At 41.7% G+C, this 27829-nt stretch overlaps 1 protein-coding gene across 2 annotated transcripts in view; it reads right to left on the bottom strand.

Moving 5' to 3' along the window:
* Window positions 1–27829, bottom strand: part of Cad87a (cadherin 87A) — a 201907-nt gene that overhangs the window by 89980 nt on the left and 84098 nt on the right. For both annotated transcript variants that reach the window (XM_071781222.1, XM_071781223.1), the window contains exon 4: window positions 9066–9121. In XM_071781222.1, coding sequence (XP_071637323.1) covers window positions 9066–9121 — 56 coding nt within the window. The remainder of the gene's footprint in view (window positions 1–9065; window positions 9122–27829) is intronic.

The following is a 27829-nucleotide window of genomic DNA, read 5'->3' as shown; positions in this document are numbered from 1 at the left end:
TATATCCCGCGATGATATTAATAGTATTTGTTTAAAGTACACGAAGCAGCGGCAAGTTGAGTTCCCGTTGCGGAATACGACCTCCGAAAAGCAAAGTAGCAAAAGAGCAAAGGCGCTACGAATTATGCACCCGGGGCGATTAACCGGGCGACGTGACGAGAGACGCGGTACGTCACGACGACGACGTGGCGAACACGCGTCTGCAGCGCGCGAGATAAAGGCCACGGCTCTACAGGGTAGATAATTACCCTGTCTTTTGCTGGTATCCCGTATGCACGCGTTATCAAGGCGTCGGGATAAGGCAGACGGACAGGGGGTTAAGAGAAGGAAACGTGGAGAGGAGAAGAGAGAGAGAGAGGGAGGGAGAGCTCTGCGCCCGGCAACTCTTACTCTCTGCGTCTCTCCTTTTTCCGCGCGCCGTCTCAGCCCGGCAGCGCAAATTAAATGACCGCGAAGGCGCTTTGAAGTCGGGGGCTCGCCGTGAGAAGCGAGTAATTTATTCTGGAGTCGCGAGTCGCAACGCGAACAACGACGACCACGTTTCGTTGATTACGGCGCGCCAGACGCGTTAATTCGCGAGCAGCAAAACGCAGCTGGCGGTTTCGCGAGCGAAGATACAAGCGTATATGTTTTTCTTATTGAGACACACGGTGAGAACTTACGCCAGCCATTACGCCACGCACTTTCGTTGCCTTCGCTTTCGAGGCAACGCTGCGGTGGGATTCGAGTAACGTTCCTGATGGCTTTCACGCTCTAAAATTTTCCAATTCAACGGAGATTGATTGAACAAATTGTTAAAATAAACGAAAGTTCGATCCGCGACAAAAATTAAACTGTGCAAATATAATAAAATAAATATACAAATAACAGATAGCGTACATTCAAGTGATAACGTTTTCAATGCATATAAAATAACACATTCGTCGAAAAATGGATGCGTGTAGTTTTCGATTTATAATAGTAATAACACCAGTACTGTTTCGGCGGGGATTGTTACTGAAATTGGTTGCCGCGAGCTTTCCAATACCCTCCCAATTTCGTTCCAATATACGATTGCACCTGTAAAATCATTCATGCAGCGATACAGAAACTTATCTCGACGAAATACAGGTCGGCGGCGCAGCAACGCGAGGCAATTTTTTAATAAAGTCAGAAATGAAGGCGATAACTTCACGCTTACTCCGCGCGTGTCTACGTTCCTTTTTAAAAACGGGATACGCGCGCTCGGTACGCGCGGTGAGGAAATGAAGTGAGGCCGCGTCGCGCGGATTAACTTCCGACCGCGTTGAATAAATAACCGTTTGTCTACTCTCAAGTATGACCAACGGTCGCATTTCGCGCCGGAATCTCAGCGCGAATTCGTACCCCCAAAAAACGGGGTTAAAACGTAAAATCTCCCACTCGCCGTGGCCCACTAAAAAAAAAAAGAGGGATTGTTAATGCCTCGAAATTGGAGCAACCATGACAAAAGTTCCACCGCGCGCGCTACCGGTAATCATGATACACGACGCGCCTGCACTTCTCTTCCATCCTCCTTTTCCCACCCGTTCTTTTTCCTATCTGGCTTTTACATCATGCGATCCTTCGTAAATCCGCGTCGTTCGTCTCGCTGTCGTTTCGCGGAACCGTTCCGAAGACGCGAGCGTCTGCCGGTGCGGCGCATCGATCAGTCGAGCTGCGCGCGAAGAACGCATTGCGTTACACGACGGAATTATATTACGTCGCATCTAATGGTACTGCCGCGGAGTTGGCTGTCTCGGAATCCTAAACAAAATAAGAACATATCCGCATAGATGTAGAATAATGATGATGGAGTTAGATCCATCATCCTTCATCCCAGAATACAGAGACAAAATTAAAATGGAGTGGAATTTCGTTTCGCGAAGATGTTACGTGAGCGAGACAGTGTCGAGACATCAAACATGAAATTTAGCATATGGTAAAGTATAAGAGAAAATGAACTTCTCTCTCTCTCTCTCTCTGTGTGTGTCGATAGAAACGCGCGTTTAAACCGCGAGGTGGAAGACGTAACGTGCGAGACGCCGAGATCCGTATCCGTGTCGCGAGATAAATTGCCGAGTTTTGGCGTTAAACGTGCAATTTTTGTAAAGGTAGAGTGCTGTCACGAACTACATTCTGTCTGCGATTCAGGAGAATCAAGGATGCGCGACGCGGCAGTAAGTTTACTGAGAGAGAGAGAGAAAGAGAAAGAGATACGGATCTCTTAAATAACCCCATGTATCTCGCATTCATCCTGCATCAGCTTGCGCAAGTCCCGGCCATTTTTAAGCGGCGACCTCCTCGCCGAGACGCGGATATCCGCCGCCGCGCCAGTGCAGTGGAGTCCGCCTCATTTTTGTTTAAAAGTAATGCGGCGATTTCCCCGCCGGCTTACCTCGGTTTTTCTTTTAACAAAGAGAAACGTCAAGGAAAACTAATAGCGGAGGGATAACGAGCCGAGGATTACCGAGGCTTAATGCCGAGGAAAACGGTACCGTCGGATACATATACCGCCCAAATATGATGGATTACTTCCAGAATTGTATAGCGCGCAATTCAGCGGCGCATCGCGTGCGCTTTATGCGATTCTTCGATAACTGTTCGCGGTAGTTAACACAATCGGATAAGGTGTTTAGCTCTTGATGAAGACAACACAATTATTGATTATTCGGGTCTATAAGTCTTTATTAAAGACAATTTTTTATTTATAATATAGATTTTCGCTACGCTTTGCTAGCAGATTTCGTCGTTCAATGTTCGAGAGTAATCGATTTTAATAAATTAAGCCTATGAAAGCAGACAGGAAAATTTTCTTTATCCGCTTAGTTTTCCTGGATTTTACCCGAATACACTAAATTTAAAATGTAATCGTCAACAAGCTTGAGATTAAAAATGTTTAATTAAATTTTACCTTTACGAAGTAATTGCTTTCAAACCCATTTCAGAGCTCATATGTACGAGGATATATTTATAATTTTAAAGCACACTGTACTTCGATAAGTCATTAATAGTGTATGTTAAAACGTTGAAAGTACGATAAACAAAAATACCAATCTACATTGAACCGACCATTAATAATCTGAATTTTTCGCGCACCGCGAGAAGTAATACAAGTACATTGGAGAGCAGCTTTAACAGTAAACGTGTACGCAATGTGTGCGCGTATTTCGTATCAACAAACATGGAAGCCCTCCAAGAGTTTCGCGCCAATCAAAGAACTTGCGTTCCTCGTTAGCGAAATTTCCAGTGCGCGCTTCGGAATACATCGTCTCTCGTTCGCTAACTGGCGGACCATACACGGAGTCGAACTACTGACAATTTGTGGCTGCTTAGGGATAAGAGGGCTCCAATGCACCGAAGACCTCGCCCAAATTTCACCACACGTGAAACGTTTGTGAGTTCGTAATGAAATAGTGATAGAATCAAAAATTCAAAAATTTAATTCTTAATCTTAACGATCTTTGATAAACAAGATAATTTGTCTCCATAATTCTAAGAGATATGTATCATAAATCAGATATTTTTAAATATATAGGTAACATTCGATAACATTCTATTTTTAACGAAATTGGATATTTTAAAAATCATGTAGGGGAGACCGGGGCTAAGCCGACACTATTTTTTCAAAGGCAATTTTTAATATTTAATTAAAATTTTTAGGCAAATTCAATGATATATATTTAAAGAGTGTTTCTTCAGGTACAAAATTGATTCAGGAAGTTTTGCTGTACGTCGCTTTGTTTTGCCTTTCTGAGGAAAGGAAAAGTGACGCGAAGACAATTTTCGAATTGAAAAATGACGGGGCGAACTCGACACCCCGCCGGGGCAAACTCAACACTTTGTTTGATCGACACAATTTGATCTGGAACTTATTTTTTTATTGTTTAAAAATAAAAATACATTGTTTATCAAATAAATAGACATTGTGTATTAGAAACAAAAAGTCGGAATAAAGTAAACAATTATTTAAAATAATGAGAAAAAAAAAGATTAAACTTTTAATTATCTTTTCTGAACTGTCTGAAAAACAATTTATACACGTAAACTCGCGATCAGATGTGCGCACACATTCGTCATGAGCCATACGGTTGCATAAGATGCATTGTTTGTTATTAGAAGCTAATGAAATGTTTCCGAACACACGCAACAGATGTTCCTTAAATTGTCATCAGAATCGGACGAAACAGTGACCTTTTTTGCGATAATGTCACTTTAGGTTAGTGTCGTCTTTGCCCCGGTGGCGTCGTGTCGACTTAGCCCCGAACGTCGTTTTTTACTTTTGTTACTCCAAAAATATATAAATTTTGAAAATATGCAAAAATTATTATCGGATTCGTATAAAGCATCGAATTTCCATCAAAATCACTTAGCGGTAGATTCGCAAGAGTAAAGCTCGATGAAAGAGTAGACATTTTCGAGAGATCAGAAAAATTACTTTTCACTATCAAAAACACTTATGTCACGTTAAAAATTACACTATAACTCAGAATGTTACCAAATTCCGTTGATAATACTGGCACATAAAGACGCATTTACAGTAGCAAAGGCAAGTTTCTACGATAGATTTAAATTGGCAAAAAGCCTAGTGTCAAGTTCGCCCCGCTGTCGGCTTAGCCCCGGTCTCCCTATTTTTTGCGGAAAACTAAGTTTAATTTAATATCTAATTTGAGTAAGATTTTTAATCATAGAATTGTTAACTATAATTGTAAGATCTTAAAATAATAAAGTTCTTATTTTCGTTTAAATGCGATATTATTAATATCAATAAATCATCTTTTTTTTCTCGCACATAATTTTCCCAAATATATTTTATAAACTTTATAATTTTAAGTAATGATTTTGCTTACAAGTGAATGATCTTAGTCTTGCTATGTTGTACCGTAAAAAATATTTAACGAAATCCAACCGTCACAAATTGAGACTGACGTGTCGCAGTATCGCGTATAGGATTGTAAAATTGTAAATCGTAAATAAAATTATCGTAATGCGTTACACGAGCGAGGAAACAGACGGAAAACGGGTACAGAGGAGCCGGAGGGAAAAGTGAGAACGAACGAGATGTGATTGAGGCGGAGGATCGAGCATGCGATCGAGCGGAGGCGAATGCCGCGCGTATTATTGAACGCGGGATGCACTCCTATCCGGTAATACGCTCCGTCGCATCCGGCGTTATCGGAAACTCGTTGCTCTGCCTCGTCGGAGCCGTATTTAACGGTTGGACCGTGAACGAGTCGCGACGCGCTCGGAAATAGCGGACAACGGCGACGACACGGAGAGTGATGGCCAAAGAGGGGACGAGAGAGGGGGAGGGGGTTCCTTCGACGTACGCGCTAACGAGTAAAGCCACGTAACTAGCGAGCGCATTGTCGCGTTTGAACGCACAAGGCGCGGTTGGTTGAATGCATTTGTCGTCGTCGCGTCGTCGACGAGCCGACGCGACGCGACGCAACGACCCTCTCGATGGCGATGGATGGAATTGCTGACGTGCTTTTTCAACGCGCTTTTACATCCCCTTTGAATCGCATCTAGTTCTTTCATAGCTTTGTGTGCCCTCGGATTTGTTCGATTTTATAACTGCAAAGCAAGACAATAGAATCGTGTTGCGCGTTGTCACTTTTCGCTCATCCGACATCCCTTTAAATCTATATATGCATTTAATCCTGAATTGTGCTCTCTCTCTCTTTCTCTACGAAATTCTATTGCGATCTATTGTAGCGTAAATTCCCATAAACGGCTTAAAATAGATCACACGTAAATCCCGTATTCATCGTCAATATATCGCTGCATTAACCTTATTTTTTTCTCTTGACGAATCGGAAAAATGGAGTTACGTGAAATTAATTCCCATTTATCATGTAACGATCGGATCGTTCGGAAACGACAGTTCGCGCGGAATCAACGTCGGGGCGGAGAGATCGGGGCGAAAAAAAAGATCCGGAGAAAATGATCGAACTCGATCGAAAGCGCAGAGCAGTCTCGTCCGTGGAGTACATCGAACAGACGCGCTGAATGATTAATGCACTCGGGCAAATACTTTCAGCGCATGAGGTTTGCCGTGCAGCAGTTACGCCACTGCACCATCGCCGCGCCGCTGTCTGCTCGCTGCCGTTGCCGTTGCCGTTTCCGTTGCACGCGATGCACTCGGGCGCGCCATTAGGACACGATTGATCACGTGTATTTGTAACTGCTCAAACGTTACCCGCCGCGAGTGATCAATCGTGCAACCAACCCTTCGACAGGACCGACCGACCGACCGACCGGTCGAATTCCGAAGTACCCTACTACTCGCGACTCTCGCCCCAGCAGTCAATGATCTTCTTGAGCGGCGATGCGGAAACTGCGGAACACCCTGAGAAGAGGATCGTGCGAGGGAATTTCCAGAGCCGAGCTCTGAAGAGCTTTATCTTCTCTTTCTCGAGCGTGAGAAAAAAAGAGAGGATAATAAATTTCCCGGTATCTACGAAAATCAATGGAAAATAGCGCCATAAGCATTAATAACAAATGACTAATTTTGTTAAAGTTCTGCAGTCAATGAAGATGCGAGCTATAAAGAGATTTTGTGAACAACCTTAAAACGATATTGATATCTTCAAAAAAATATACAGACTATATCGAAAAAGTTGACTCTCTAAAATACGACGGCATTTTTAAATAAATTTCGAGGTAAAATGTCTGTCTTTGAAAAATAAGATGTTAATTAAGCACAGAGATATAATTACAAATAAAATAAATTATGTTTCACAGACATATTAATATAAGAGAAATAAAAATCTATTACTCTTTATATATTTTCGATAAATTTATTTTAATATATCGTCAGGATTTTTTTAGTAAATAGGAGGCTGTTGCACAGTTTCCGAAATAATTAGAATATTATTGTTTTCCGATAATGCCGGCAGTATTTGTGAGATGGTTCTCTCGGGATTTACTGAATGCGTAACAATACGCGTGCTCGAAATTTTTTAAAGCTGCGAACGGTATTACTATCGATCGAATGTTTTTTTATGCGAAAGAAAGCGTTTTAACGCGAAGGAAAATGTTCCGACGCACAACAAGATTCCATATATGTCGCTGAAAACATAATTCTCGAGGGACGACATATCTCGCTTCGGCACGTTCGACCGTTTCCTCCTTGCAAACGCGTTTAACATATAAATTATCGGGTTGTCGCCTCACGAGCGATCACGTAAAAGTCTCGCCGCTGACGAACCTACCGACTCGCAAGAATCGACATGGAAATGGCGGCACGGTTAATAAGCAATGAAAAATAATGCCTTAAAAATGCGAGGGTGATATGCGCGAATAATAAATATCTGGCCGCTGTAACCGAGAGTAAAACACGAGGGACAGGAAGAAAGTAGGTGGCAACAGATTTACGACGAGCAGCTTTAAGTGAAGAGGAAAAGAGGGAAGAGGTAGAAGGAAAAAAATATAGAGAGAGAGGGAATGTGAAAGAGAGAAAAGGAATAGAGAAAGTGGAGGGGAGAATGCATAGAGAAAAAAAGGGGGAAAAGTTATAAGAAGAGAATATGAGAGAGAGAGACAGAGAAAGTAAATGAGTGAAGAACTGAATGAACAAATATTGAGTACATTATATCTTCAAAATGAGGGCAAAAGAATAAAACAGGATTATTTGTATCACGAAACATTTCTCCAAAAGACTGAACCCTACAAGAGTAAGATGAATTACACTAAAATATATTAACGACTAGACATTTAATTAAGGAAAAAGAAACTAGCGAAAATGAAAGGGAAGAAGCAACATGTAATAAAGTAAATTTTAATATGTAGAAATTGAGCAAACGAACTGAAAATGACTGCAAGACACAGGAACGTCAAACTTTCGCGAAACTGGCGAAATAAGCACTATAGTGGTTTGCTGCATTACTTGCCATCAACGTTAATCGCTATATGTATGCACATACACACACATACACGTATATGTACATATGTAACTCTACGTTACATTTTTTTTTTATAAAGTTATATATGTATATTGTATATACATATATAACTTTAGGTTATATATTTGTAACTTAGAGAAAGAGAGAAACGATGTTAGAAGAAGATGAAGAGGCGTTAGAAGAGAAAAGCTTCGCTCGCTTCCTCCAAGAGGAACCATTTCTCGACTTCGCCGAGATACGGTGATGAGGGGAGCTGAGTTGCGCGGGCGATGCGGAAGAGGAAAAAGGCGAGAGCAGATGGAAACGAGAGAATAAGGGAGAGCGAAAGAGAGGACGAAGGGTAGAGCGGGAAGAGGCAGCTCGCTAGAAGCTTCCTGTTCCCCGCCGGAAGGAGGAAACGCCTTTCCTCCATTCTTGCACCCCCTCTCACCCCCACGTGCGCTACCTAACCATCTTCTCATGCCTTCTCGTATCACTAAGGTACCCGGTACTTCGGTCTCGTTCACGACAACGAGATATTTAAACAGTCGTTCCTTGGCTCGAGTGCAACTCTCGCAATGTGATTTAATATAATGCATATCTTACGCATAACAAATAACGCTTTTCTCGTATAAACACATATTTTCTAATTCTTTTTATCACGCAAATAAATTTTATCGCAGCCGAAAAGAAAGAAGTGTCCTCATAAAAGATTGACAACATATATAAGGTTGTCGTAAAAATTACTTATTCATAAAAATAAGTCCCTTTTTTTCGGACGTGTTTCTAGAGATATCGCGATATATTCTACCAAGCTTCGCGCAAACCCCCATTCTACTCCGGCCACATTTCGCTCTCAGAATTCAAACGTGCACGAGTAGTAAAGCGACGGGTAGGATGCTATAACTCCCGCGTTCCCGAGACGGTCGACGAGACTTCTGAAACGGCCTAAGAGGAATCAAATAAAATTCTCCTCAGCTACGAGAGGAAGAGCATCGTCGTCGTCTGGCGCATGGTTATGGAGCGCCGTGCACGTGCCTCGACGAGAACGCGAAACGGAACGTCGCCATCCGCGTAACACGATCTACAGATCGCGCGACGCGCGACGTGCGACTGAATAAATTCGGCAAAGAGAACACGCGCGTGGGACGTCACACAAACGCGCGCAGGAGACAGACTTACCCGTGCAAGTGGCCAAGAGACAAATCGCCAGCAGAACCGCTCGCTTCCTGGGCAACCTGCAAGCAGAGGAGGAGGACGGTGATTATTGATTGAGCCCTCTAGGCCAATCGAGAGACGAATCGAGAGAAGGGTAACGCTCGACTTCGAACTCGGCGGCTATCAGACTTGCGATTAGACAGATTAATCTCGCGTCATGCTCCACGCGCACGCTGGAACGCTTAATTAATTGCGCATTTGTGGCTTTCACGCGCGGATCTCTTGCTCAAAATATACCTGCCTGCTCGCAGATGTTATAGAGTTCGAGCGTTACTCCTCTGAAACCGTCGACTTTCAATTCTTACACTTCTAAAACACTTTGCGTTCTTAATCTATGTTATTGCAGAGAAGAATGAAGAAACAGCAATACATTTCAATTTTTACTGTATCAATAAATAAATTATATGAAAAAAAAAGATATTTTATATTATTCATTATTTATACCTGTAAATTTGATAGGCAATTAACGCAATTATTTCAGCAATTATTTGGAAAGCTCCAATTAATATTATATCAATATCCAGTTGTTGATGATCGCTCGCAACAGAATAGAAAATATAACAATAACGTGCTTCAATTTGCTATACGCAAAATGTACGCATATTCGTATTAATGGTTTTCAGGAGTGATACGATAAGCGAATCAATCGACGAATAGATGAATAGATAACCGCATTAAACGGATTATATTCCGTTGGAATATCTCGGCCTGTGCGCCGATCCAATAACAGGTATCGCGTTTGCAACTGCAAGTTAAAAATAAAATCCCAACAATCCCGACTGACATTACAGAGACGAGATACGGCATCGTGTCGACATTAAATTTCGTTCCGTAAGTGACGTATTTTTAAAACGTGGCATTCACAATTTTTCATTGGGTTATAAATATCGGCTGTGTGCTTGTTTCTAACTGACGAAACTCGGTTATCCACCGGCGGGATTGCCCGTGCTTAAATAAAGTTATGCAACGACACGGACACGATTGTAAATTTGGCTGGAAACTTTAATGAAATTGGGTCGAAACGACGGCGGAATAATCTCAGGGTTGAAATTGCTGCCAAAATGATCGCAAATACGGGGGGTATTGTCATGACAAGCGCATATACATCGCGGTAATTATGCGTTGTCAACTTTCATTCTGCAATTAAACTGCTGTATTTGCTTAAAAAGGTAAAATAATGAAGTGACAAAACAAATATTACAAAGACGTATCTAAATAAAGCGCAAGAGCTTTTCTCGAAATCAAGTCTCAGAGAATTACGATTTAAGTTTCATATTAAAACCATTCGCCTATAGTATTTGATTATTAAACTACTCTATTCTCTCTTCTTGCAAAATGTGGCTCTACAACAAAGTGATGAATATTCAACGGTATAACGGAACAATAAAGTATAATGAATATTTAGCAAGAAATAAGTACAGACTGAAAGTTGCCGCTTGAGTTCTCAAAACATCGAGCAGGACTAGACTATACAAGATGTTTTTGAAAGAGAGAGAGAGAGAGAGAGAGAGAGAGAGAGAAAGAGAAGAGAATTCTTACTCAAAGTCTTTTTGATGATAAAGTCTTTTAGTGTAACTACGAAACATTTTGTATTTCCAAATGCTCTTTACATATCATTAGACTGGCCAATCAAACAGTATTATTTCCTTCGGTGCGGCGACCAGGCGGCAAACCAAGTGGCATTACCTGGCGGGTTGACCATAGGTATGTACATGTCTGTTACATACTGCCATGTCGGTTACATAGGACCGCCAGTTCGATACGGACCGTCCCATGACATGAACGGTAAACAGTCTTGGGTTAATTGGTGATATCGACTTCGTGTCTATACCACCGAACGAGGGGAAAAATGAGCAACAAGTCTTATACGCGGCTCCTACCTCTCCTGGCCCCACCCCCCTGGAAAAATTTCAACATCTCGCGGGAAAGTTAGCGTGGAGTGTCCATTTTATAAAGTACTATTCCGCACGGCAAAAAATTAAAGCTGTTTTTAAAAGAGGAGAGCGGAGCTCGTTCTTACGCGAGCAAGTTGTTACGATGTAATTTTACAGAAATTTACTAGAAGCAGCGCTACTTAGGGGAGGCAAAAATGAGAGAGATACCGCACCCGCGTACTGCAGCCCATTTTAACCGCAGGTGTCGTTGGCAAAATAGACATATACATAAAATCTTGTTTAAAATAATGCAGTCCAACGTACACACTATGTATATAATTAAAACCGAGTTCTGCTGCAATTTCTTAACATTTTTAAAGAAAGTGTAACATAAGTAAGCGATTGTCAGACAAGACGTAGATATAGACAAAAAAGAATAACCGTTCAAATTTATATAACAAACTAGTCTCTTCTTCATACAATGAGAGACATGTTACATAAAATGGGTTTTTGTACGAATATATACATTTCGTGTTATACATGAATAAAGGTGGGTTTTTTTTTACACCGAACGCAGGGTAATAAATCATGGTTATACTGACCATCGCGCAGTTATACTGACCGCTTGGTTTTACGAATCTCTATTCGGAACAATCGCCACGCAAATTAAGTTGATTTTTCCCCCTATAACGTAATCTTTTTTTTTCATCCTTGAGCAAAGCAAAGCATGATGGATTATCTCTTGCGGCAGGTTCTCGAAAGTGATCTATTATCGTATATATTTTCCCCGTTTTTTATATTAAACGAAAAAAAGCAACACTTCACAATTTTCAATTTCTCCATCTCGAACGTTATGAATTGATCTCGTAGAACTGTCAGGGCAGGGACGATGATCCCAATCAGTCTACCACGCATATAGAACCTTGATACCATAGTACCAAATGCATTGAAATATATATACGTCATATCGCCATATGTGCCTCGTATCACCTTCGGACACTTGCCCCTTCAATTACGATAATGGTAGGTTTGAGTATTGCTCACGCTAATCGCCGTGGGAATTAATTTGAGCGTTCACACGGCTATCTTAGCGTCGCTGTGATAGCGTCACATTACGTTAGATAGGTATCCCATTAAAGCGGTCGCGCGAATTGCGTTTTACGGCGTCACGTGCGCCTGCACGCGAGGATGCACGCGAGGATGCACGCGATCTCGCTTTAATCGTCGTGACGAACAGCGGCGACTTTCGCTCGTGTTTTTCGTATTAATCGTTTTAATCGTTTCATTTGGCCGCCGCCACCGCCGTCGCCGCCAAACGCCATTATCTGCCGCAGAGGAGTTAGCAGAGATAACATTTGCGCGAGAGATAACACTGTGGCATTCAGAGTGACGTTTCCATTATCTGCCACATGCACCCCGCGGTGCCGTGTCGGCACTCAGGACCGACTCGAAATATGACGACGTTCCTCATCAACAACGTTCTCGAAATAAGACGCAAGATAGATCGTACGGTGTCGTAAGAATTGCGTAAGCCAAAAATCGCCAAGTCCAAAAGAACAATTCGCAAAAAGCAATCTGGATAATTTTCACATATTTTAATTAGCTGTATGTTTAAAAAAAATTAAATTTGTAATCACGCACGCGTTCATACGCAAACTGTTGTAAAACTCATAGAATTTGAGTCTCGTGTAAAAAAATATAACGTAATTCAGTGCGTAAGGCGTACAGACTACATCAACGTCCACCGTGCACGCGCGAATGTTTTAATCATAGACGATAGAATCAGTGATAAATAAGCTGCGATGGACAGACAGCTTGTCAGCGTTATAGATAGCGATCGCGTCTCGCTGACGATTATGTCCAATCGTTATTACGTCAAGCATCTACACGTCGCAAATTCTGAAGTAATAACGTTGATTTAATCATGGCTTAATGACGAATCGATTTGTGCTTTATGTGCTTTATGGATACTGAAGGTATTTCCCCTCCGCGGGGAAATCTAGGTATATAGATCTAATTAGATTCTTGCGAATCTCTAACGACATTAGTTACATAAATGTTACTGGACCACCGCAACAACGAAACAAAATAGAAAAGCTTTTAATCTGTAATAAAACTTTGATGACATTCTACTGTCTATTCGATGGCTCGCCAAATCAAAGTACGAAGTATTTCAAAATTGTTTTTGACGCGGATTTAATTCTGAAAACAAAACCAAGATCTTTAATTACCTATTTCACAATCTGATAATCCGTTTCTTTTTTTAACGACCAGCTTACGATACCCTATTTTCTTAGCCTAGTCAATAGAGCCCGAAAAAGCCGCTGAAATGGAATTAATTCCGGGAAGCAATTTTTTTTTGACTGCTTTGGAGGGTCATGGGTAGTCTAAAACCGGATTTTCGGGATTCTAACCCTGGAGCGTTAGCCGCCATTTTGATTATAAGGGTAATTTTGTAAATATCTCGCTTATTTTCAACTTTAGAGTGAAAGTGGTAATAACCAAACTTGTAGAAAATTTAATACTTTACAATTTTGGTCCTTATCATTTTTCACCTAGGATCGATATTTTGGGTCTTAGACTCGAAAGTGGGAGATTAAATTTTTTAATTTTTTTTAATTTTTTAAATAAACGCGCCATAAACTCTACCCCCGTGGTAATGTGGAAAAAAGATGTTTTTCATTATACCAAGTAAATTCAAAAAATAAAAAATAATAATAAAATTTCACCCCCCACTTTCGAGTCTAAGACCCAAAATATCGATCCTAGGTGAAAAATGATAAAGACCAAAATTGTAGAGTATTAAATTTTCTACAAGTTTGGTTATTACCACTTTCACTCTAAAGTTGAAAATAAGCGAGATATTTACAAAATCACCCTTATAATCAAAATGGCGGGTAACGCTCCAGGGTTAGAATCCCGAAAATCCGGTTTTAGACTACCCATGACCCTCCAAAACAGTAAAAAAAAAAATTGCTTCCCGGAATTAATTCCATTTAAATGTCTCTATTGACTGGACTATATTGCGTTTACAGGATTATTGTCGCAAACTATCGTTCGGTGTCTTCCATTTTCACGCAATGAATCTATTGTACAATGTTAAATTATACAAATCTTGTCAATGCACGAGCGTGCGCACAGATTCACACGGATGCATGCAAAGCACTATGTGCTTTGGCGAACCGCGCGAACTGTTTCGCGGTCAAATTTGCAAATGGTCACGTGCTAATCAGTTGACGCGCGACATCGCAGTTACATCAGCACAATCGCAGATAGTGCACGCGAGATAGTTGTGTCGCATGCGTTCGTGCTGTTACAACGAGTGGTTCTCAAAGCAACGTCGCGGAACGAGCATGTCTAGCTCTAAAATATATATAGGACGATCATTTCATATTACTTGAAAGTCTTACGCGCCTAGGTAAGAATGGCAAACGTAGAAAAAAGTACGTTACTATAAAATGCATAACCGCTTATAAGAAAGTTTTCTCTTCGAGATCGCGTCAGATATTTCACATGGTAATATCTCATTTTTTAACAGTTATATCGCAATGTCTAATGACTATTTAATCCGACGACAATCTTCTGACCTAAAAGTCCGCGATGATAAAGTTCGTAGAGTGAGAAGCCGCAACGAGAAACGAAGCGGGTGTAACGAAGTTCATGAATCAGCTAGATTGACATTATATGGCACGCATTCCGTCTCATGCGGAATGTGTGTTCATACATTCTCAAGTTAACCGAGCTTGAATTAATCGCATCAACTATTAACGTCCTGGCTTGTCCGTGCAACAAGCAAATTGCATTAATCGCGACTATCTCGCGTATAAGGTGGAAGAGATACGGCAGCCGCGCGATGGCTGCGGCACTCTCAGCCTGCACTATTGAGACCGATCGGAAATTATGCAAGCTCGAACTAAAGTTAACACGTCAAGCTCGGCTTCATCGCGACCGCGACGTTCCGATGATGCATTACCCCTGACAGACCGGAATTCGATAGTACGAGGTTAATGAGATAACTTGCGTCTTGCGCTTACGTTGCATCTTCATGCAGAGCTTCGGCGAATCCGCCGAAGTATAAAGGAAACGTGATAAATTTACATTAATACTGGCTTATCTATTAAATTTCATGAAATTTATCTTTTTTTATTTATGCAAAAGTTAAAATTTATGAAGGTTTTCTATATAAAAATTGTCTTTTTTAATGGAAATATACATATATCAGATTGCAGATCGTTTTGAAATACTCCTTTATAAATTCTTATTTAATATTCCTCATTATAAATATAAATAAAAATTAAAAACACATTTATTTATAATTATTCTGTTTTCATCGCGACAAATTATTTATTCGAAGCATAAGTCTATCAAAGTGTTCATCATAAATAATAAAATTAAATACTATATTACGTAATAGTAACAGTGGTATAGTAAAACTAAAACAGGGAATGAACTATGTCATTAATTCATCATAATCAACGTAAGTGCAGATTATATATGCCAGCCAGTAACGATCAGTAAGTGTAATTAATTAGAGCTGACACGCCAAACGCCATTACGGAAATAATATCATCAACGGCGATGAGGGACATAATGACTCCCCGTTGTCAGGTGTATTATAACGCAACGAATTGCAGCCGCGTTTTAGTGCACAAGAGTGCAAATATGCCAGCGACATGGCATACGAAGATGCTACGACGGAACCGCTTGTTAACACCGCGCAGTAAACAGCCCGCAGAGCGGTGTGTTATGTCGCGCCATAACCCAGTTTTCCTTCCGAGCGTGCACGTTTAATAATGTGCCGAGTTAATTGCATCGATTATTAACATCGTGGCCAGCCGGGCGGCGCAAATTGCATTAACATTGTCGCCGTACGTACGCGAAGCACATTCTAATACCGTCGGGAGACATTAGCGAATTATACACTGTCATAATTGCAACCTGATCCGTAAACTCTTTCACATACACGTGATTATTATAAATTTTCATTCGTCCATCGATTGCAAAATGATGGTAACGCAGCGTACGTGGAAGTAATGAGGAAACCTTATATAAAAAGATAATGGGGAATATATACTAGATCTTTTGACAGTAAAAAATTTTGACACCACGAAAATTGATTATAATGCTCTCTCGTTTTCTTTTAAATCAAAATTATTTCGATAAAAAGCATATGAGAATCAATCTTAGTGTAATGCGCAAAAATTTCCACGGTAATGAATACATCGGGGATGATATATAATCTACCAACAAAATGTCGTGTATCCTGAGATATAATAGCTATGCCTTTCTAAACCACTGCAGCCCATTTTCCGGCAGCTATTTTCTTTGTCTTCATACGTCGCTCGACGCTGCACGCTTCGTATATTATTGACCGCATCGCAAATTGACAGACGGTGCATACCTACGTTGGTGTTGCAACGCGCGCGCGAGCGGTCTGGAAACGAGCGTGTGCGCGCCAATTAGTTGACGTTAAACATCGCCACCGTCGTGCTTATGCGGCGGCGACGGCGGCTACGAGAGTGCCTGCAGACTACTCCGTTTACTTATCGATGCCGTTCCGCAGCAAACAGAGGCACCTAAGTTACTCGCTACGGGGAACAGACAGCTTTAATAAAGTTCAACGTGGATTGTGTATACCCGGAGCGCTGTGTATTACGCGCGCGCCCGGCGTTAGGAGGTGCCCAAGTATAACGCGAACTTTCATTATTCAGGTGGGAAGCGCGCGAAATCCACCATGCACAACGACGACGGTAAATTGCGGTCCCCCGCCCGAAATTATCCGTCGAAAGCTCCGGCGGATCATCTCGGAGTAATTCGGTCCCCGTCGCGAGACGCGTTTTCTTTTTCGCGACTTTCTGTACGCAATATCGCGCCTATATCGGCGCGTCGACGCGGCTTAATCTCCAGGATTTGAACATTTTGAAACATAGCGCGAGACGCGAGCTAAATATCTCTCGTTTTTTTAATTATCGCGCTTATGTCTTTCATACGGGATTCGCGGTGAATATTTCGCCATCTGGCATTTTTCTCGTCGAAGATATTTTATAACGTTTCCACGTCTCAAAGAGTAGATTTTCTATCAGCGGGGCCGGTGTGTACACGGAGGTCCCGCTCGCTAAACTCGCGGCAAAGCACGTATGAAAAGATACGTGCTGGTCAGCGCACAATATTTCCCAGCTGCGACACGCTCGTAATTTATATAAAACGCGAGAAGCAACATCTTGAGAGCGCATCCTTCTCGTTAGATGCAACAGGGGCATCGTCGCGCGTCGGTCGCGTCGGTGCCGGATTCTGCGGACGCTCGAAATCCTTTCATCTCAGCGAAGTCTGCGCTGGGGCTCTTGCATCAAACAGATTAAATTAAGAATACACGGGAGCGCACGGAAATTCATATATTCCTTTCGTCGTCGACGACGACGACGACGACGACGAAGCGCTCTGTAATTTGCCGCTTCTTAATTAAGTTATCCTCGGAACGACGTCGCCTAGCTTTGTGTGTCGCGTTGTACGCGGCGCGCGACGCCGTATTGTTAGCAACTCTCCCCCGTGAAACGGACATGTTTAATAAAGGCCCTGGCGTTGATTGCATAAATTATTAACGTCTACTAGGATAACGCGCTCGTGCACGCCCGCATCGACACGTCCTGCACGAGACTCGTAAGTCTCTCTCGGAAATTTCGCGCTGCAGCCTGCCTGCCTCCTTCACGCGGAATGACATCTCTAACGAGACTTCTTGACACTCGCAGAGAACGGAAATGTCGGCTAAATGCCAATAAGGGACATATCTGAAATTACAACGAGAAAGAAAATACTTAAAATTTCATGTTTCCTGAAATATACCGTTTCCTCGGAATATCATTTTCCCCATTTATTGGTAGGAGAGAAAAATCTCTTTTCAGCAGTATTTTCTGCATAACACGAGATTTTTTCTCTCGCTGCAATTTCAAATATCCTTATTGATATGTATATCAGTGAATACATGTATTAAGCTATATTTGTAATTTCATATTTACAGAACGCTAGCAATTCAAGATATCATTATCAATATTTAGCTCTTGTCTAGCTTATGCTACACGTATAATACCCCTACATTTACTTACAAGACATTGCGTGACTATACCTCTGTAAATACATCCGAGATGCGCGCGAGCTACAATGTGAATCATATCTGGATATATCTACATATTTAACAACACCGTTCGCGGATAAGACAGAGGCGGATCCGACCCGAAAGTCGGGGGTTGCCGGTTCGAGAAGACGATTATGCCCAATTGCGTGGAATGAAGCGTGCCATTAACCTCGGAGCCGTACATTTTCCAGTTTTCTCTTCGGCTGCTAAATAAAATATTAAAGGCGGATGATTCTCTCACCCGCGGTGCGCCGTGCAGTTTGGCACGTCGCGGATTGTACGGGCCGCGAGAGCGAAAGCACGCCACACGGACTTATAAATCCCGATTTCCAACTTCTATTTCCTATTTCCACGATTTTATTTTCCACCTAAGTATTTCTCGGTGCTTGTTCCCGCTTATCTCGCCGGTAGGGCACGGAATTATCAAACGATTTAACACTCGCCGGGATCGATTTATCGCGCCGCTTATCCGGCGGGCGTTGCATTAATCAGGTTAAAGTCTGTTCGGCGTCTCCCGGCGAGCAATGGCGCGACGAGGAAACGACTTTATCAACGACTTTATCAGGATAATCGAACGAAATCGCCTGACCGGAGCGTTGTACTCCGCCGCGCTTCGCGTCCGTATACCTGACGAAGTGCCGGACCATCTAGCGACGAGCCTGACGAAGTGACTATTTCCGGCGCCGTACCTCGGTCCCGTGAATCACAATCGACAGAGCCCAGCCAATTCGGTATCCGTAAAAATTGCGGCTCCTTTCCGTGCCGGGGGAAGAGCTCCGAGAACGGCATTATTCGCGTCGCCCGGCGACTGCCTCTGGAGATAGAATTTAGAGCCATTGCGCGGAATAGTAGTATAAGTCAATAACAGTACGAGTCCGACGCGTACCATTCTTCGTATACAGTCCCGCAAAGAACCTAAAATCCTTTGTCCGTTCCAATAGTTATTATTTGATTGTGTGACATCAAATAAAATGCCAATTAAAGTATACAAAGAGAACACATAGTGAAAATATGCCTCTAAAATACCAGAAAACTAGATTAAGAAAATACAATAAAATAAAAAAAATTATTCTTATAACGCAGGTCTGCCGTACAAATTTAAATTGTAGATTTATATTGTAAATCCGAGATGCAGCGTAACATGAATTTTCGTCAAAATATGCGATGCAACGTCGAAATATAAGATTGCGATACAATACCGATATAGCCCAACATTTCAAAAATTCACTCATCCTCCTTGTCATTTCCGCTCTTTCATTTTTGCAAGTATCGAGCGGGAGTAATTTTTGTAAGATTTCACTAGAATGGTACTTCGGGGTGCCAAATAGATCCGGATTCGTGCATACATATTGCACCTGATCTCTGGTGACCGCGCACGTTCAGTCATGTCGTAGGAAATTAAACGTCAGATCGCGCCGCGATATTATGCGCCGTTCGTTTTAAGCCTTTGGCCGCGTTGAATTATGGACACATTCCCGAGTACGTTGAGTACATTGTATTAAGCGAAATTGAGATTTAATTTTCGGCATTTAAACAGATTCTCGAGAAGAATGACCACGAAATTATTATCAATGTCTAAGCTTACAATTAATCCTAGATCTCATAAAACGATATCAAAATAATATCCCAGAGAATTCTATACAAATATTATAATTATAATAAAAAAATATTAAGCTTGAACATGAAAGAGTTTTATTATTTCCTCTGTGTACCTTTCGTTAATTAAATATAACTTTACGTTGGCATTCTCTTAATTTTACTAAATTCAGTTTTGAATGATTAACAAATATAAGAGGGATGCAAAACGCGAAAACACGAGGTTCTTTATCGCATTTACGCTGTAATCAGTTCGATATCGTACTGCTGTTTCCGTAGCATCGACGAAAGAATGAACTCTTCGCGATTCTCACTTGTTACAGTACTTACAAGGTTTCCCTTCTCGAAAAACCATTAACGGAAGAAAATCCACTCGCTGCTTGCTCCCTTTTCGTCTCGCAGCGTCGATATACCGCGAGTAGAGCTCTCGGCGAAGCGCGATGCACCTGCGTATTTCGCAAAATATTTCAACTAATTAGAGGCGCTGTTCTTCTCCGCGCTCGCCGCCCTTTTTATTCCACTGCGCCGCCGCCGCGCCGCGCCGGTCCGTTTCAGCGGTCGAGCTGTATGATCCACGTTCGCGAGGAAACCCGCATTAACTTCCGCGCATAAATTGTGACTTGATAACGCGTTCTTTTTTTCACGGTGCCCAGCTGTTCCATGACCGTGCTAATTACTGCAAAAAATATGCAGAATGGTCTCATCTGCACTCACCAACGGATGACCCTTCAGATCTAGCGAATGCTATAGAGATCAAAGGAATTTAGCATCGAACATTAATTTTTCAAGAACCTCGGGTTTTCCATTAGTTTAGCCAATGTAATTTCAACCTAATGCTTAGTTAGGAAAAATCTTTATGAAAGGAAACTCTCTGAAGATCCTTATTTAAAAAAAAAAATACCATTTTCCTATACTAATACAAACTGCTGTTTTCGTAGCATCAATAAAATTGCGATTTCTACAGAAAATATTGACAGCACGTGTAATGTCAAAATAAAAAAAAAAAGATAAAAGAGTTATCTCGCGTTTCATTGTAACGTGGATGGTTTAACCCGCGCCCAGATCGTCGTTAAATCCGGGCGCGTTTACACGCGCGCAAGTCAAACACGCGCGTTCGATGAAAACGGGCCAGCCAGCGCCAGCTTGTACGTTTTATGAAATTGTTTTATATCACGCTCGCGAAAAATACGAAATATTTCACCCGGTGTTGCGCCGATCTTGCGCCGCGCCGCGTTCCGTCCGATCGGACTGGAAAGTCGGAAGCTTCCACATCCGGTTCGCTTTATAAAATCTGCCGAACGGCGACATGCCGAAACTTTCGCGATGTGAGAACGAAAAAGTTCGCGCGCGAGCTCAAGTGCCGAGATTCAGTTCCGTTATCGGGCAATAATATATAGCGACGTTTTGTCTCTTGAAAACAGAAGTTATGTAATCATATGAGTTATATAAATCAAGAGAAAGAGAGAGACGAATTTATTTTTCGACTATTCCTTTTTCCCTTTTTTTCACCGTGAGAAAATTTCTATCTCTTGAAAAAAAATAACTCACAATAAACATAATATTTATAAAAGAATCTGTTAAGTGTCATATTTGATCCGGGAGCTAAATGACTGATGTATAAATGAAACCTCCTTCGCTCTGAGAAACAAAATGGTTTGCGGGATAGGGGGTTGTTAACGTAAAACATTAAATTTTAATGAGATTTTGCCGCACCGTTGTATGGTGCTTGGTTGAATTAGACTCAACTTATTTGTTATGACAAGTAACATCCAATTACATATATGAAAGCTGACACACGCTTATTTTAAATAATACATCACAGCTCTACCTTTTACTTTAAATACACGATTAATAATGTATTTTTATACAACAGTTTGTGTAACAAACGTGGCGGCATACGTCTCCTGGAGATATTAAGTCAGAGCCAGAATTGATGATCTCGTTAGGCGGGAAATCCCAGGGGGTTCGCAGAGGTAATAGAAAAGGGAGAGGAGAGGTCAGTAGGTAGGGAAAAGGGAAGTAATAGATATACACACCGCTGAATAGGGTAGTGCAGCTACAGAAACTCGGTCAACCCTTATCACAGCTGGAAGTAAATCCACCACCATCCCCGGCTTTAATCCCCTTTTAAATAGTAATTAATACGTTCGAGTTATCGCGGTAACCAATGTAATTTAGAGAGACGCACACTGCGTGTAAATCCCAACCAACTCGACCGTTTGCTCGTCCAATGCGAAACATTCAAGCGCGCGACTCGGAGAGAATTTTAATCCAAACTTCCCATTTCATACCCTCTAAATACGCCGATTCCTCTCGCGACCTAAACATTTCCTCGAGATGCCACGGAAAATTTGTCTCGCGCGAAGGAAAGCTCAAGTCAGATAAATCGTCGCGACGTCATTCCAGACACGACAAGAAGTAACAGAAACACTACGACAAATAATCACTATCGATGGCGCTCTAGTACGAGCGCGCAGAAAAATGGAAAACGTGACGTCGCGCTTTACCAAAGTGTGAAACGCTCGTCAGATATTCGCGTGGAAAATTTGTTTTCCGCGAAATCGCAGCTGAGGATCGGACAAATGTGGCATCGTTTCCACGAGCGGCGCACGACAAAAAGCAACGCGAAAAATGCGACAAATGATACCGCGCGTGCTATCAACGCCAATCGGAAAAAAAGAGATATATAAAACGCGACTTGTGTATAAATGTCATATATAGCTCGAGCGGGTTGATTGCGATCCTCGCAAACAACGCAGCGCGGAGTCCGGCGCGGCGCGGCGCGGGCATCCCGGCGCTCTGCGAACCCCTTTTAGCCTCGTTACGCGTGAAACGCTTTTACGCTCTCGAAGACCGCAATTGGCTTTGAGCGGAAGGTCTGCGGACGCGTTTCCGTTTACACAAAAGGAATCGCGTATTTATGCTTTTATTAGCGCGGTGCTTTCTCAAAGGCATGGGAGAGACTCCCGCCCGGCTTTCATAAGCGCGGTGAGTTGCAACGCCCGGGCAGAATCGCGTTCTACAAGGCCGGTAATTATGCATTGACTACTTAATGGATGCAACGCAGGCGAGGCCACCCGGCGGGATCCGCGGATGCATATAAGCTTTTCGCCTTTCGAAAAACTTTGTCGGCTTGTGTGCTAGCTGTGTGTTTGTGCGAAACGACGGAAATGTGTGCAATCGTGAAAATACGAGAAAACGCTGCACGAACTTTCGTTCTTATTACGAGCGAAGCTCGTAAGCAATCGACCCTGTAAAACAGAATTTTTTATGGCTTATGCTTTAAACAATAAAAAAATATTTCGTAAAAATATATGCACCTGCCAGTCTAATACTCTCCCCTACGTCCGTGAATCCTTCTATCGTGTGAAATAAATTCTACATACCCGCATACCCTACCTTCTATAAATATAAAAACGGATCTTTTAAATCGATCGATACAAAAAGCATTGTTAAACCAATTATTACGTCATATGTGTCTTGTATATACACTGAAAAAAAAATACTTGAAAATTTATTTGTGGAATATAAGATTTATTTCACAGAAGTAAACCTTATATTCCACAAATAAATTTTTAAGTATTTTTTTCTCAGTGTATTAGAAGCATTTCGTTAAGAGACCGGCGAGAACGCTTACAAGTAAATTCAAAGAGTTCTTTAAAACGCACAATTTCGACTTGGCAAATAGTACTCACTTTATGCTCATAATTCGAGGTCCGGCACAGCGGACCGTTTCGCGATGAAACTTTTATAAATCCCACGCGGCGCTTTTAACTCGTAGAGAAAAAAAATCACGTTACCGTTCCGCAAAATATTCTATTACGCTACTTGACGCAACGTAAATACAAAGAAAAGCGAGCGGTGCTATTTCAGAAATTGCAGATAAATTGTGACGCGCGGATTAAGGCGTTTCGGATTTACGCGTAGGAGTAGAGAAGAATCCGCGACGAAATTTAATATCGTTCATGATATTGTCACCGAAAAGTCTCATATCTGCGGAGCGCGATCAAAAGTTGAAACGGAAGGAGTCAACGGAGATACGGAAGTGTCTCGCGAAGATTTGTCTCGCCTATGAGAATTTCGAACGTATCCGTTCGCGGGAATAACGCGATCCCCCGACGTGATTTCGTGATTGTGCGATGCAAGTATATTCGGTGACTGCAGTGCAATTCGCGTTGGAGCACCATGCGTCTGACGCGCGGCTGAGTTCCCGTGGGCATTTCCCTGCATTTCCCGCGAGTAACGCGCGAAAAGATTAATTGGCGTGCGATTTAACGACCCCGACCTCTTCTTTGCGCGCGCGAGAGCGAGCTAATTATTCTCCATATACATTCTACGGAGGTCGACGTTCAAATTTCGTGGTCGTCGTGAAGAACGGAACGACGAGTATAGCGGTCGACCTGCGGTCCCTCTTGTCTTCTTCCTCTCTCGGTCGCTCTCCTGTCGCAAGTGTTAATTAGCAGTTTCATGCCGTCCGGCTTAATTGAATGCGATACTGGCCGCAACCAGCCACTATGCAGAATATTCTTCCGCTCTTATTTCGGTTTGTTCCTCCAGTGAAGGAATAATGCCGTTGGCACATTTTACAATTCTCGATGTTTACTGATTATTATATGTAACGCATATTTAACATGTCCGTTTTAGAGATATTATAAATTATTCTTTAAAACGGATATAAAATTGTTATTTTTTATAATAAGCGTATTACAGCATGTAGCGAATTCTAAAATCAATTTGATGTCAAATTTTTATTTAGGCATAATCCAGTAAAAGAATAAAGAATAAAGAATTGCGAGCTACGCTTCGTGAAAGTAAATTTTTTTGAGAAACAAACCTCGTTCGATTTTACTCTCGCTTGGTAAAATTTCTGCTCCAGCCTCATTATAATAAGATGCGCGAAACGCGCGTCGGCCTGTCGGCTGATTCGGACGAGATGCGCAGCTAATGGAATTGCAATGCCCGTAGTCGAGTAATGAACCGTACGGGCCGTGGCCATCCGTGCCTACCTACGTAACGCGGGCGCTACATTGGAAACATCAAACGCGGCGCGTGTTGGCGGCAGATATCGAAAATGGATATTAAATTTTCAATGTCGGAGGCGGACGTTACCCGACGGAAACGACCGCGAATCGAATTGGACGCGCAATGTCCGGGGCTTTACGAGGGCCGGGCAACTCTCTCGTAGCGGAGCATCACGACGATGTGGCCCGTTAATCCGATAAAAACTCATTATGAAAATGTCAATGACAAAACTCCACGCCACGGGAGGTCCGCCGACGTTTTTACGTCATTATCAGGAGAAAATGCGCGCGTCGTTGTCCTCGGCGATGCCGGGGACAACACAAACGCCAAAGAGGACGTGGACAGAATCTTGAAACAAAATAAGTAGTGAAAAACGCGAAACTTCTACATACGATAAAAAAAATCGAAATAGGGAAAATATATGTAGAAATAAAAGAGATAATTCCGATTATTCATAGTTGAGAAAAAAACACGCGCGATTTCGGAGGATTACATCAATTTTAAACCTGTTCGGACTGTTCGAAGTATATACGCGTGCGGGATCTGCTTCGCTGCGGCTTACGAAACACGCCAGAATTTACGGGCGGCACGCGATGCGGCGTACGAAAACCGGTTTATCTATGCGTTCGTCTAAGTGCATTCAGCAGTAACGTCCATATTTGACCAACGTCGAAGCGGCCTGTTGCGACTGATAATAGGCAGCGAAACACGTATCTGCCGCACGTCACCAGTTCGTCGTCTCTCGTTTCAGTTTAATTCGCGCGGCTCACAAACGTGGGCTCGCATTTAACGCGGGTCCATCTAAATTAAGATTTGACGCTACGTGTGGTGTACCAAATACGCCGAAACAATACGCGATCGTTTAGTTATAACACAAATCTCTGTAAAGTTACTATTTGTGCACAAAATTTCTTTTTACATAACTTAGGAGCTTTTGAAATTCCTGTAATGCAACATTTCCACAACTAACTAGAGCACACTAAAAAAAAAAAGACTTGAAAATTTATTTGTGGAATATAAGGTTTATTTCTGTAAAACGGATGCAGATTGGATATTTCTGTGAAATAATTTAAATTCCACAAGTGAGATTTATTTCTGTGAAATAAATCTTATATTCCACAAATAATTTTTTAAGTATTTTTTTTCTCAGATCAGAAATAAAGGCATTAAAGTTGTCATTAAAGTTGAAGACTGGATTCCGCACTTACCACAGCTTAACATGATCGGTGAGAAACATTTTAAATGCACGGTGAGAAATTAGCGGATGACTATTCATAGACAATCTCCTCTGTCAATAAAACGACGGAAGCGAGTCGTCAGGGACGAAATATTGACGCGATAAATTCGCCACGCGGTCGAACTCGTGCAATTTTGATTTTCGAGTATGCGCCTTGTCAGCCAGTTAGGATGGATCGCGTTCACGCCTGGGGACAAAATATCCATTTCGAACTAATTCCGCATGTACAAATCCAATTTGCAGTCGAATAAAACTGCCGCCGTGCGGCATCCGCTCTGTCGCGTTGACGTATCGCCTTACTGGTAAGTGCAATTCGTTTCGATCACTTGGAATCGATACTGCTCGCGATAATGGCAGCATCAGTATCGGCCGACAAGATATCGATCGGCTATCATTTTTCACGCAAGATGGAGGAGACATAAGTAGATATTGACAGACGCGCGGATATGCGCCGATTAATACGACGTGTTCAATTTCCCTCAATGTCAATCGTTAATGACGGACATTTTGAAGAACGTAAAAATGGTTTTTCCTCGATGAAAACCGTGCACAGAGCGGAAGAACTTTATGAGGACGATCAAATCTGAAACTTCACCTTCTGTAAATATCTCTACCTGAGATGTTTAATTAATTTTAAGTTTCTCAAGATATATTATTTTTATTTCTATACATCAGGATAGAGCATTTAAAGTGTGACAAGCTGTTATCTCTGAAAGTATTGGTTTATTAGAAAAATGTTTCAGATAAAAGTTGGAGGGTTAAAAAAAAAAGCCAATAGAAGATCTTATTAGTCCAACTATAGATCCAACTTGAATTTTTTAAATAAAAACCTCTATTTTTTATTGCACTGTTTTTTCTGCTAATTAATTTGACCAACTTTCGTCTGAAACAATTTTTTATTTACTTAATATTTTTTCAGATATTCAAGAATAACTTGGTAACTTTTTCAATATTTAACTTGTGATATCTCGATAAATTGTTTATCGTTTTTTTTTAACATCTTAAAAAGTATTAGGCAAATATAAAAATGTTTCAGACAAAAGTTGTTCAAATTAATTAGTAGAAAAAGGTAACGCAATAAAAAATACGGGTTTTCATTAAAAAAATTTACCCTACTGGGTCCAACACAGACCTCAGACCCAAAATCTAATAAGATCGTCTATTAGCCCCTTTTAAATCCTGCAACTTTTATCTGAAACATTTTTCCAATAAACCAGTACTTTCAGAGATAGCAGCTTGTAACACTTTAAATGCCCCATCTGTATAAGTAAGTATAGTATATGTATAGGGACAAAAATAGTATATCTTGAGAATCTTAAAATAAAGTAAACTAAATTGTAATAAAAATAAAATAAATAAATTTCGGACAAAATATTATCCAACTATATATATATATAGTTAATATTTAATCAAATTGCCTATTCAGTATTTTTCCAAGCGTCCAATGTTCATGTTAAAAATGAAAAATGTACACAATACTCGCGATGCAATGCGTTTTGCGATGTTTGAGGTTGTTGCAATAATTAAATCTCGCGAATCAAAAATCGCCGGAAGGACCGCAGTCGCGCTAATTACTGCGCATTCGCGCAATTGATCGATAATATTGTTGCGACACGTCTCACATGCCGGAATTTCCGTATAGTTGCGAGACCGTGTACTCGCTACCAGTTATGTAAAGCAGACACCGTCGCGCGACAAAGGGGAGCCACAAAAGATCGCGACATGTTCAACGCAGTCGCGCATGTTGAATCACATACCGTGTGATTTGCATACGAATTCGGGTAGAAGTCACCGGTAGCAGTCGCCACGGGGCTGATGTTGACGATATTGCTGACGATGATGATGACGAGGATAGCGCGATACGCCAGGT

This window comes from Temnothorax longispinosus, chromosome 6 (genome assembly GCF_030848805.1).
Source record: "Temnothorax longispinosus isolate EJ_2023e chromosome 6, Tlon_JGU_v1, whole genome shotgun sequence".
Classification (NCBI taxonomy): Eukaryota; Metazoa; Arthropoda; class Insecta; order Hymenoptera; family Formicidae; genus Temnothorax; species Temnothorax longispinosus.
Note: the sequence above shows the minus strand (reverse complement) of the source record. Positions and strands in the feature narration are given on the sequence as shown.